This window comes from Empidonax traillii, unplaced genomic scaffold (assembly GCF_003031625.1).
Source record: "Empidonax traillii isolate 1590-97213 ecotype Southwest subspecies unplaced genomic scaffold, ASM303162v1 scaffold1363:size121840, whole genome shotgun sequence".
Classification (NCBI taxonomy): Eukaryota; Metazoa; Chordata; class Aves; order Passeriformes; family Tyrannidae; genus Empidonax; species Empidonax traillii.
In genome coordinates, this window is record NW_020956556.1 from 41,435 (window position 1) to 53,438 (window position 12,004).

Sequence of the window (12,004 nt, forward strand, 5' to 3'; positions counted from 1 at the left end):
CAGGTCAGCTCTCCCTGCCTCAGTTTCCCTCTCTCCTGACCCCAGGGCACGTCTGGTAGCGAGGTGTGGATGGGAAGCAGAGCGAGCTCAGTACCTGAGGGCCGGGCCTCGATGACGTATCTGGTGATGGGCCCTTGGCCGGGGTCCCCGCTCGACCAGTGGATGGTGATGGCCGAGCCATAGCGGGAGATGAAGGGCTCGCCGGGGGGGCCGGGGGCACCTGGGGACCCAGAGCAGAGCTGAGGGAGGGGGCACGAAGTGGCACACGGCCATGCCATTCCCCACCACATCTCCCCCTGACCCCTGCACATCCCACACACGCCCCCCGTACCTTCCCCAGGCCCCGTGGTGATGTTTGCCTCAACGTCCGGCCCGTAGGCGAAGGTTTTGGCCCGGATTCGGAAGCGGTAGGTGACCCCCTCGGCCAGGTCCTTCACCTTCATCCACAGGGGGCTGTTCCCCTTCACGTCCACCGTCACGATCTTGCTGACGCCTGCGGGGACGGAGGCTGAGCTGGGTCCCCCCTGAGCCCTCCCAGCTGCCCCCCGAGCACAGCCCAGCCACGCCCTCACCATCCACGGGCGTGCAGGGCTCGTAGACCAGCCTGTAGCCCTCGAGGACGCCGTTGGGCAGCGGTGGTGGCTCCCAGGACACGTTCACAGACGTGGTGGTCAGCTCGCTGAACCGGATGGACCCGGGGGCGCTGGGGGCTGCAGGGGGGGCAGAGCAGCAGGGCCAGCTCAGAGCTCCCAGGGGACACTCCCAGCTCGAGCCAGCCCCTCTCCCTGCCTCCACCCTAACGGTGGTGATCAACTCACACCCCTCTGTGCCCCCATCCCCTCTGCAGCAAAGACCCTGCCATTTCCCACGGGGGAATGAGCCTCCTTGTTTCTCTTCCCCAGACCTTCATTATTCTCAAAACTCGGCTTAAAACCTTCCTCTCTGTGTGCCCCCAAGCCACAAACCCTCCAGGGTGAGCCCAGGGCTGCTCTGCTCAGGGTTGCAGGAGCTGGGGTGCGGCTGGGATGAAGGGGAATCCCTGGAGCCGGACCCGTGGAGACAGTTCCCCACGGAGCCTGGGGGCAGGAGGGTGCTGTGGGGCTGTGCCACGGGCCCCACCTGCCTGCTGTGTGCGTGCCTTCACGGGGGGGCTGCGGGGCCCGTCTCCCGCGGCGTTGAAGGCGGCCACGCTGACCCAGTACGAGGTGTAGCCCGTCAGGTTCTTCAGCTTCACCCCCGTCTCAGGCAGGAAAAGGGTCTTCACCCTGGCGCTCTCGTTCTGCCGCTGCGCCTCCCAGAAGTGGATCTGCGGGAGAGGCAGGAGAGGGCACGGAGACGTGAGACATGCACGGATCCAACCCTTCCCTGAGCCCTCTGCCGTGCCCAAACACCCCACACAGCCCTGCACGCCGGCAGCAACCCGATGCATCGCCCCGGCTGCTTCCCGACACATCCCGGTGCATCCCGACACATCCCGGTGCATCCCGGCCGCATCCCGGTGCATCCCGACACATCCCGGTGCATCCCGACACATCCCGGTGCATCCCGGCCGCATCCCGGTGCATCCCGGCCGCATCCCGGTGCATCCCGGCCGCATTCCACGGCCGACGGCGCCACCTGCCGCCCCGCCGCCGCTCGGCACAGGGATGGGACACCCGGGATCTCCCTGGGATACCCAGCATCTTTCAGCATCTTCCCAGGATCCCTTCCCCAGAGTCACGCACCTCCCAGCTTCTCCCAGGGCATCCTGAGCCTGCCAGGAACGCAGCAGATCCCCAGAGCCCCCCCCCGAGCCCCTCCCGGGTGCCAGCAGGTACCTTGTAGCCCTGTATGTCCCCGTTCTGGCTCTCCACGGGTGGCGGTTCCCAGGTGACATCCAGCTGGGTGGCCGTGGCCGCCTGCACAGCCACGTTCTGGGGCGCCCCGGTGGGCACTGCACCAGGGAGGGGATGTGTCACTGCCCAGCCAGGAGCAGGGAGGGGAACTCTGACACTGATGTGGGGGGGGGGGCACTGCCTCGCCTGGGCCGTGTGGGGTACCAGGGCAGCAGAGCCCCCTCCCCGCAGCCCCCAGCCCTGGGCATCCCCCCAGGGACTCACCTGCTTCCCCCACGAACACCTCCTGGGGGGGGCTGGGGGGCCCCTCTCCCACGGCATTGTACACGCTCATGCGGATCTCGTAGCGCCGGTGCTTGCTCAGGTCTGGGGGAAAGGGGGCAAGGGGTGATTAAGGCCCTCTCTGCGGTGGTGGGGGGTCCTGCTACCCCCAGGGGACCCGGCAGAGCTCCCCTCAATGGGGAAGAGGGGTTGTCCCCAAGGAGCAACCGGAGCAGACAGGCAGAGGGGTCCCTGGGCACCCCAGTTCACTCCACAGTGCAGGCAGGCAGAGGGGAGGGACACACAGGGGTGGGTGGCAGTGGGGAGCACACAGGGGGACACAGGGGAGCGGTGACTTACTGTCCAGCTCGTACTGGGTGAGAGACACCTCGCTGAGGTTGTGCACGGCGTAGACAGCTGGGCAGCACGGGCAGGAGAGCAGGTTAGTCACGCACACAGCACGGCACGGGTGGGATCCCGCCTCCCAGTGCCCACCCCAGCATGGCCACCCACCCTAGGCAGGCCAGGGTTCCTCTGCAAGGGACCTGTCATCACCCCCAGTACCAACAGAGCTGTCACAGCACTGAGGAGCCTTTCCATCATCCAGCCCCATCCACCGAGTGGCACAAGCTGGGGCTGGGCATGGGGGGTCTTCACAGGGGACAGGGTAAGGTCCTGTCTCGGGCACTGCCCTTGTCACTCATGTCCCTGCTGCCCCCAGAGTGGATGTGACCGCGTTCCCTGTGGGGGCTGGGGACAGCAGCACACCCAGACATGCAGCAGGACATCACACAGAGCCCCGTGTTAGGTACAGACACCTGAGCTACAGGGACAGAGCCAGCGACAGCACACAGGCGTGTTAGACACCACAGACCTGCTGCCACCAGGGGCCCGGTGACAACTCCAAGGGGCACAGGAAGCTGCACTGCCCCGTCCCCCACCTGCCACCCCCCTTCCCCAGGGTTGGGGGGGGCACTCACGGGTGAGCTCGGCCCAGGTGGCAGCGGGGTTGCCGATGCCCCGCAGGGTGAAGCCGCGCAGGCTGTCGTACACCAGCTCCCGGTACCGCAGCCGGAACCCCAGCAGGATCCCGTTGATCTTGTCCTCGGCCGGGGGCTGCAAGGGCAGGGAGGGCAGTGAGGGGCTGCTCCGACCCAGGGCTCCCTGGCACCCCGAGGTGGCTGTCCCCAGAACGCCTCAGTGCCACCTCCCAAGGGGCCAGGTGGCCAATCCCGTGACACCCCGTGAGGCAGAGGGGACGGCACCTGCCAGCGGATGAGCACTGATGTGGTGGTGTGGGGGGTGATGGAGAGGATGGTGGGAGCTTCCTCAGGGGCTGTGGGGGAGAAGAGGGTGGTGAGGCTCCGGAGATGCCCAGGGCAGGGGGGTGCCCTGGGCACAGGAGGAATTCCCCGGACAGGGAATTCCCTCTCCCTGCCCCAGGAGGTGCAGGCTGTGCTGACCCGCCTGCAGGGTGGTGAGTGACTCTGACTCCTCGCTGTACTCGCTGTCCCCGATGTCGTTCGTCGCCTTCACGCGGAACTTGTAGGAGGTGAAGGGCTTCAGCCTGGGGGGAGCAGAGCGGGATGGGGACAGCAGGTGACCCCCTGAGCCACCCCACAAGGCCAGCACTTCTCATCAGATGGGGAACCCGAGGCACAGGCAAACCACCCAAAGCATCCCCCATGCTCTCCCCAGCTGCCCGTCACCCCCAGCCCCCTCACCTGTCCACGACGAAGGCGGTGGCGTTGTGGTTGACGGCAGTGGAGTGCAGAGCCCACTCTCCGTGGGGCAGCTCCCTGCTCTGCACGGTGTAGTAGCGCACAGGGGAGAGCCCATCGCTGCCCGGCTCCCAGGACAGCAGCACGCTGCGTGCCCGCACCTCCTCCTGCTGCGCCAGCGGCTTCCCGGGGGGCTGCGGGCGGGCTGGGGGAGGCAGGGGGCTGGGAGCACCGCGTGGGCACCCACGGCCCCCCGCCCCGGGCCGCACCCCCCAGCGTTACCTCTCTTCTCGGTGGTGACCACCAGGGCCTCGGCCGCCTCGCCCCAGCCCTTGCGGGTCTGCGCCGCCACGCGGAACAGGTAGGTGGCCTCGGGCTGGAGCCCGGTGGCCGTGAACTGCCGGGCGTTCGGCTCCAGCACCTCCACAGCCGCCGCGTTCACCGCCGTGGTGTTGAGGCGGTGGGTCACCTGGTAGGCTGAGGGCAAGGGAGAGAGATGGTGGGGCTGGGGAGGGGACACCAGCCCGGGCCACCTCCGTGCATGCCGCTCCCTCCATCCCAACCCGCGCACAGGGACAGCACTGGGGGTCCGGCTCCCTCGCACCCGCCCAGGGACCGGCATCCAAGGGGGGAACTCCAGCCCTGAGGCCTCCAAGATGCTCAGGGGATCCCAGGGAGCTGATCTGTGCCTCCCACACTGATTCCTGCTCCCCCAGGACCTCTGAACCCCTCTGCAGAGCATCCCAGCATGGTGTGACCGAGATGGCTCCCCACCTACCCAGGATGACGCCGTTGGGTGCTGCGGGCGGCTGCCAGACGAGCCGCACCAAGGTGGTCCTCACTTCGGGGAACAGGATCCCCACGGGGGGCCCGGGCACTGCAGGGGGAGAGATGGGGTTCACCAGGGAGTCACAAGTGTGGGCAAAGGGCCAGATCCCATCTCCTGGGAATGGGAGCCCTGGGTGTCCTGGTCAGGGGGAGAGGGATCACCCCAGGGACAGGGATGGGACGGGATGACCTTTGGCACCCAGGGACCCCTGAGCCCATCCAGGGGCTGTCACCCACCGTCATCCAGGGTGCGCTCGAGGACGGGGGGCCGGCTGGGCGCGCCGTCGCCGATCCTGGTGAAGGCCAGCACGCGGATCTCGTACAGCGTGTACTTGCCCAGCCCGGTCAGCTGGGCACTGCGGGAGGCATTGCCCTCTGCCAGCCAGAACTGGGCACGGCCCTCCGAGCCCTTCTCCTTGTACATCACCTGCAACAAACCCCCTGTGACACGGCCGGGCAAGGCTGGCGCCCACGGGCACCAGCTCTGCAGGGTGGCACAAGCGGGGACCCAGCGGTGTGCGGGGTGATTCCCCCCAGGGAAAGCCATGCTTCCCAAGGCTGTGGACGAGGCTGCAGGGCACAGGCAGGGGGTGGGCAGGGCTGCAGATGGGAGCTCACCTTATAGCCCAGGATGAGGCCGTTGCAGTCGGCCTCGGGAATGTCGCTCCATCGGACCATCAAGCTGCTGGAGGAGGTGGCCAGTGCTGACACGTTGGTGGGGCCAGAGGAGGGCACTGGGGGGGCGGTGACAGAGAGGGTCAGTGGCCGGATCGACCGGGGTGGGTGGCCGGTGCCATGGGGTGGGCAGCGGTACCTGACTCCCGCGTGCGTCCCAGCACCGGGCGGCTCCAGGGCCCCGCTCCGATGGCGTTGAAGGCCTGGACCTGCACCCGGTACTCGGTCCACTCCTCCAGGTCCTCGATGGTGAACTCCCGCTCCACGCGGTCGCGGATCACGTGCACCGCCGGCTGCCCCCGCCCGTCCGCGCGCGCGTACCGGATCTTGTACCCCACGGACTCGGGGTTCCCATTGTACTCCTGCTCCAGGAGGGGCTGGCAGAGACAGACACCGTCACTCCTGATGTCCCACAGCCATCCCAGCTCCATCCCCCTTCAGTCTGGGAGCTCCATGCCTGTGGGGCACAGACCCCACTCACCATCCAGCGCAGCCACAGGCTGGTCTCACTGGCTGTCCTCAGGGTGACGTTGGCAGGTGCCATGTCTGGGGGGGCTTGGAGGGTCTGGATCCTCCGGGAGGGCAGGCTGGGGGGGCTGGTGCCCACGATGTTCACCTGCCGCATGCGGAAACTGGGAGAGGAGAGGGGGGTCATGGTGGGGAACAAAAGGGCTCTGGTCCCTTAGAGAAGACACTGAGGGGGGGTCACAGCAGGGGGCGAGAAGGCTCTATTCCCCCAGGGATGACACCCCAGCACCACCCTGGCCACTCACCTGTAGTAGGTGTAGGGCTTCAGGTTGGGCACCTCCATGGAGCGGGTGTCGGGCTCGTTGGCCAGCTGGTGGACAAGCCCCCACTCTTCAGCCTCGCCATTCTGACCCACCTGTGGGATGGGAGTGAGGTGAGCTGCCCCCCAACACTCCCCCACCCATCCTTCCTGAATCCCCCCTTACCTGTGCCTCCACCTGCCAGCGGGAGATGGAGGTTTTGCCATCATAGCCCGGGCGAAACTGGATGGTGACAGAGCGGGGCCCGATGTTGGAGATGCCCAGGTTGGTGGGGGCACCAGGGAGCTCTGTGGGGACAGGGCAGGATGGGTGGCACTGGCTGCTCACCTCCCAGCACCACCCACAGCCCCCCCGGCATCCCCGCACCGCCGACCTCACCTGGGGGAACCCCCGAGGAGATGGTGGAGGAGGAGACCTGGCCCTGACCCTTGGAGGTCATGGCGGCCACCTCGATGGTGTAGGTGGTGAGGGCGGTGAGGCCGGTGACGCGGTACTCCAGGGTCACGTTGGGCAGGTAGTGGGTCACCCGCGTGTTGGTGCGGTTGTACTCCTCCCACGAGATCCGGTAGCCTGGAATGCACCCCCGGGCTCAGCCCCCTGCACTGCCCACCCCGAGGGGCCGAGCGGGGCCAGGGCTGGGCAGGGAACACGGGGGAGATGCTGTGGGGTGGGAATGGGACCAAGGGGAGATGCTACAGAGTGGGAACTGCTGCAGGAGTCGGTACCCGCTGGTGCTCCCTTACCCGTCAGGATTCCATTCTTCTCCAGCGGCTCCTGCCAGCTGACCTTCAGGGATGTGTCCAGGATGTCACTGAAGCTGAGGTGCCCCACGGGGCCAGGCACTGCCCAAAGACAGCCAGGCTCAGCACCCACGGGACCCCCGCAAGGAGCGAGCGTGGAGGGGGCTCCCCTCGGACGGGGCTGCCCGGGGCCTGGCAGCGGAACCAAGTGGGCCCTGTGGGTGGGGGCTGCTCCCCCCTCCCCGGGGGCCTCCCGAGGGTGGGCAGGGTCCGTCCCGCGGGAACGCAGAGCCCGCCCGTACCGTCCTCGTGGGTGCGCACCAGCTGGGGGGGGCTGCGCGGGCCGTCCCCGGGCGTGGTGAAGCACAGCACCGAGGTGAAGTACTCGGCGAACTTCCGCAGCCCCGCCACGAATCCCACGTGCACGCTGTCCTGGAAGTTGGGCCGCACCGTCACCACCGTCGCCTCCTCCTCGTGCTCCGGCTCCCACGCGATGAGCTGCGGGGAGGAAGGAGCCGGGGTGAGGGCGCCGCCTCCCCACGCACACCCGTACCACAAACACCATCCTCAGGGCACCCCATACCTCCCTACTAATTCAGAGTTGATTAAATATCGACGACCGGCGCGGGCAGCACTCGGTGCCTCTGCCAGCGCCCGCTCCGTGATCGACTCCGTCGATGACGGCGCGGGATCACCCGCCCGCCCGCATCCAGGAGGGATGTTTGGGCATTTAATTGGTATTGTGCGAGATAGCCTGTAGCAACTTAATTAAACACTAATTAGGCCCTAAAAATACTAATCAAAAATACTAAGTGGCATTTAATAAGAATGTTAAATATCCTACTCACGCTGGTTATCTCATCCAGCGGCAATTAAATTCCCGAACTTCTTTGGAGTGGATTAAGACACAAGTTTAATGTTTTAATTCAATTTCATTAATGTAAATTTGAATTAATTGCAATTTGGAATTAATTACAGAGCATGGGAGACTCCGAGCCCATGCAAGTGTTAAATAACAGTAAATATTATTTTAACAGTCAGGACATGTCCAATTAAAATCCAGGATTTTGGCAAGGAGGAGCCAAGACAGTTTGTGAGGGTTGACCAAGGAGTTTTCCCCTCCCATCTGCCCCATTTTTGGGGGACCACAAGAATTTCCCCTCACCTTGTACCCCTGGTTGATGCCGTTGATGAACTGGGGACTGGGGGGGTTCCAGGTGAAGCGGATGGTGGTGGAGTTGGTGGCCTCGGCCTGCACGTTCCCTGGGGGCACCGTGGGGACTGTGGGATGAAGGGACAGCTCAGAGTGGCTTCAAGCTCCACAAGGTCCTCCTCATCAGCTGGGTGCCAGCCCCCCAGGACCACAGGAATCCAGGGTGATGCCCCTGGCTGGGCTCTGCAGCCCCTGGTCACCCATCCCCAGCACATCCCAGTCTCCCTGGGACCTCCACATCCTGCCACCATCACCCCAATGGCACAACCTGTTGCTACTGGGGTGCCCACCAAACCCCTGCCCACCCCTGCTTGTCCCTGCCTGTTCCTGCCCATCCCTGCCTACCTCCCTGCAGGGTCCACTCGGTCACCTTCATGCTGTAGACCCCCAGGCCGGCGCTGTTGTACGCAGCCACCTCGATCTCATAGTTGGTCCAGATGATGAGGTCCTCCAGGAGCAGGTTGTTGACCTCGGCGTTGGTGATGTTCTTGAACTGGTACCCCACAGGCAGCCCAGCCAGGCAGTACCTGGTGACCAGGTGCCATCAGAGCTGCCGGTGGCCCCACCAACACCAGGGGTGGGACCCCCTGGCTCCCCCTCCAGCACCTACCGGATAATGTAGCCCTTGAGGACACCGTTCTGGTGGCTCTCGGGCGGCGGCTGCCACTGGATCATGATGGACTGGTTGGTGCGGCCGCTGGCGATGACGTTCTGAGGGGGTGCAGAGGGCGGTTCCTCGGGCAGGGACACCCTGCAGGGACGAGGTGGGATGAGCACCCAAGGGCTGCCAGCGCCCCTGGGACCCCCAGCCCTGGCTCACCTCTCCGTGTCCTTGCTGAACTGCCCCCTGCCCACGTCGTTCACGGCGCAGAGGCGGAACTGGTAGGAGCGAGCGGGGACCAAGCCCCGCACCGTCACCGACGTCACCTCAGGGTCCACGCTGGCCAGCAGCACAGTCCAGGGCGCGTCTGTGGGGGGACAGGGGCAGCGGGGTGGGGGACCTGACCTGCAGGACGCTGGGGTCCCCTGCCCAGCTGATGAGTCCCGGGGTCCCCAAGCTCCCCAGAGCATCCCCTGCACCGGGGTGGTGCTGCAGACATCCCCCAGTGCCAGCATGCGGGGGGTGGGAGCAGCCCCTTACTGTTCTCCGAGACCTCCACGACGTAGCGGAGCAGGGGGCTGTTGCCATCGAAGGGTTTGGCCCAGGTGAGGTTGATGGCCCGTTTCTCCTGGGGGCTCAGGGCGGCCACGGGGCTCTCGGGGGCGTGGGGGAGCTGCCTGGACAGGGGGGTTAGGGAGGCAGGGAGGGAGGGAGGGAGGTGGGGGGACAGCCCAGGGCGAGGGGTGCCGGCGGGGAGCAGGGGGGTCTCACCGGACACGGAGGTGGGCGCTGCGTGAGTCGTTGCCCCCGGCAGAGATCACCTTGCAGGTGTAGGTGCCGATGTCACCCGACCAGGTCTGGGAGATGTGCAGGGTGCCCACCTCGTCCAGCCGCACCCGTGGGCCACTCTCAGGGCCCAGCGGTGCCCCGTCCTTCTCCCAGACGTACCTGTGAGGGGGACACCCAGGTGTGCCGGTGCCCCGCAGCCCCCCAGCGAGGAGAGGGGACCAGGGGCTCCCTGTCTGCAGGGCACCAGGTGGCACTGCAGGACCACCAGCGCAGGGCTGGGATGGAGGACCCCCACCTCCCTCCCCAGGCACACAGGCAGTGGTAACAGCAGCCAGGCTGGGTGTGCCTGGAGCCCCCAACCCTCCCAGCCTTGTCACACTCACCTGACGTCCACGCTGGGGTCGTGGGTGACCCCACAGCTCATGACAGCCTTGGTCCCCTTGATGACGCTCTGGTCCTGTGGTGGGTCAGTGATACGTGTCCTTGCTGTGGGGGGGGGACAGAATGAGCCACTGGCATTGCCCAGAGGGCTGCAGGGGTGGCACTGGCAGGGACACCCCAAAAACCAGCGCCCATCCTTGGCAGCCCCAGAGAGCTCCATCCTGCACCGTGCACAGGGAGCCAGGCAGGGTCCATCCCTGCTGCCACAGCACAGGTGACAAGGGCACTCCGGGGACTCCCTTACCCCAGACCACCAGGTCTGCAGCCGCCTCGTCCACGCCACGGGAGTTGGTGGCCAGGCAGGTGTAGGTGCCGGCGTCGGGGAGGTGCGCGGGGCTCACCAGGAGGCTGCCGGACTCCAGCAGCGTGAACCGCGGCAGCTGCACCGAGCCGCTGGCCAGGACCCGCTCCCCTGGCGATATGTGGGACCCCCATCAGCCCCAGGGCCACCAGCCAAGCCTGGTGGCCACCGAGCCCGGCAGCAGGTTGCCCCCAGCCCCTTTACCTTTCTGCCAGGTGATGGCGGGGCGCGGAGCCCCCGAGGTCTCGCAGTTGAGGATGACGGACATGCCATCAATCACCGTGCTGTCCTGGGGACCCCGGGTGATGTTGGGGGCGATGCCTGCAGGGCACAGAGATGCACAGCCCCCCCTGCAGCCCTTCCCTGTGCCCAGCCTGGAGCTGGCCCGCTCCAGGAGCATTGTGAGGGAGGGATCCCATCCACACAGGAGAGCCTCCTGAGGTCCCTGAGCCTCAACCAGAGGGTCCCTGGTACATCCCACCCACTACCAAGGTAGGGCACCCCAGACTGGAGCCTGGGGGGAACTGGCACCTACTGGTCACGGCCAGGTACGTGGTGGTCTGCACCTCTCCAGCTGCGTTGCGGGCGAAGCACTGGAACATGCCGGTGTCGTCGGGGACCAGCCCGCTGATCTGCAGGCTGCCGTCCTCCAGCAGCTGGAAGCGGGACAGCTTCTCCAGGTGGATGAGGGCAGCGTCCTTGTACCAGGCCATCTCGGGAGGGGGGACACCTGCAAGGGTAGAGCCACGTCAGGCAGGGGGTCACAGCAGCGTGGGGAGGGGGTTGGGGAGCAGCTCACCTTTGGCTTGGCAGGGGATGGCCACCACCTTCTCCATCTCGGCTGTGATGTGCCTCTCTGGCTCCTTGATGAACTGCGGGGGCTCTGCCAAGGGAACGTGGTGACGTGCAGGGGGCTGGGCCAGAGTGGGGTCCTTGGATCACCCCAGTGACCCGCCTGTCCCTCCCCATCTCAGCCTCAGGGTAGGAGCTCACCCAGGACGGACAGGAAGGCCCCTGCAGCCACGGCGGGGACGCTGCTGCTGCGCAGCACGGCCTCGCACTCGTAGTAGCCACTGTCACTCAGCGCCGGGTGCAGGATGGTGAGCCGGCGGCTGTAGTCGCTGATCCCACTGGAGAGGGGCACCCCATCCTTCTTCCAGATGATGTGCAGCTTGATCAGCGGCCTGGGGAGGTGTTAAGCATGTTAAGACACAGCGCCAGGCGCTCACTAAGCCATCCCTCTCCCTCCATCCCACAGGACTCAGGAGATGTGGGGGAAAGAACCTGGGGACACTCAGCCTCCCCACCTCCCTGTAGGACCCAGAAGTTGTGGTAGGAAAGCACCCAGCCATCCATCCTGCACGACCCAGAAACCTCGGTGGGAAGGGACCTGGGGTCACCCAGCCCTGGGGCTGGGTAATGCCAACAGGGAGATCCCCCATCCCCATTCCCATCCCCATCCCGCTACTCACCTGGCGTTGGCCACGCATTCCATGGTCACCTCTGAGGTCCCAGCCACCACGCTGGTGTTCCTGGGTGGGACAATGATGGTGGGTGCGATGGGATCAGCTGGGCCACCCACGTCTGGGGAGAAGGAGACCAGAGGGACAGCCGTGAGCACCCCCTGCCCACCCTGGAGTGCCCCAGCCCCCAGAGGAGGCACCAAATCCTTGGCATGGAGGAGACAAAGGTGGCAGGGACCGAGGGTCCATCAGGATGCCTTCCCAGCTCTCCCTGAGCCCTCCCCTCCCACGGGAGCCCACGGCACAGCCGGCAGGCAGGGAGGAGGGAGCAGGGAGTACATAAAGCAA

General features: G+C 66.2%; 1 protein-coding gene across 1 annotated transcript in view; it reads right to left on the reverse strand.

Annotated features, from left to right (window-relative positions):
* Positions 1-12,004, reverse strand: part of SDK2 (sidekick cell adhesion molecule 2) — a 45,589-nt gene that overhangs the window by 3,603 nt on the left and 29,982 nt on the right. The window contains exons 6-40 of the mRNA XM_027906832.1: positions 11,666-11,777; positions 11,187-11,377; positions 10,993-11,076; positions 10,729-10,923; positions 10,398-10,514; positions 10,137-10,304; positions 9,835-9,937; positions 9,434-9,610; positions 9,203-9,339; positions 8,882-9,029; positions 8,672-8,812; positions 8,407-8,588; positions 8,014-8,129; positions 7,151-7,346; positions 6,852-6,950; positions 6,487-6,678; positions 6,274-6,395; positions 6,094-6,203; positions 5,802-5,952; positions 5,460-5,697; positions 5,264-5,379; positions 4,883-5,072; positions 4,596-4,694; positions 4,100-4,294; positions 3,821-4,022; positions 3,560-3,663; positions 3,362-3,432; positions 3,077-3,212; positions 2,457-2,513; positions 2,100-2,201; positions 1,818-1,933; positions 1,120-1,306; positions 573-710; positions 332-493; positions 95-220 (exon numbers count right to left, since the gene is read on the reverse strand). Coding sequence (XP_027762633.1) covers positions 95-220; positions 332-493; positions 573-710; positions 1,120-1,306; positions 1,818-1,933; positions 2,100-2,201; positions 2,457-2,513; positions 3,077-3,212; positions 3,362-3,432; positions 3,560-3,663; positions 3,821-4,022; positions 4,100-4,294; positions 4,596-4,694; positions 4,883-5,072; positions 5,264-5,379; positions 5,460-5,697; positions 5,802-5,952; positions 6,094-6,203; positions 6,274-6,395; positions 6,487-6,678; positions 6,852-6,950; positions 7,151-7,346; positions 8,014-8,129; positions 8,407-8,588; positions 8,672-8,812; positions 8,882-9,029; positions 9,203-9,339; positions 9,434-9,610; positions 9,835-9,937; positions 10,137-10,304; positions 10,398-10,514; positions 10,729-10,923; positions 10,993-11,076; positions 11,187-11,377; positions 11,666-11,777 — 4,980 coding nt within the window. The remainder of the gene's footprint in view (positions 1-94; positions 221-331; positions 494-572; positions 711-1,119; positions 1,307-1,817; positions 1,934-2,099; positions 2,202-2,456; positions 2,514-3,076; positions 3,213-3,361; positions 3,433-3,559; positions 3,664-3,820; positions 4,023-4,099; positions 4,295-4,595; positions 4,695-4,882; positions 5,073-5,263; positions 5,380-5,459; positions 5,698-5,801; positions 5,953-6,093; positions 6,204-6,273; positions 6,396-6,486; positions 6,679-6,851; positions 6,951-7,150; positions 7,347-8,013; positions 8,130-8,406; positions 8,589-8,671; positions 8,813-8,881; positions 9,030-9,202; positions 9,340-9,433; positions 9,611-9,834; positions 9,938-10,136; positions 10,305-10,397; positions 10,515-10,728; positions 10,924-10,992; positions 11,077-11,186; positions 11,378-11,665; positions 11,778-12,004) is intronic.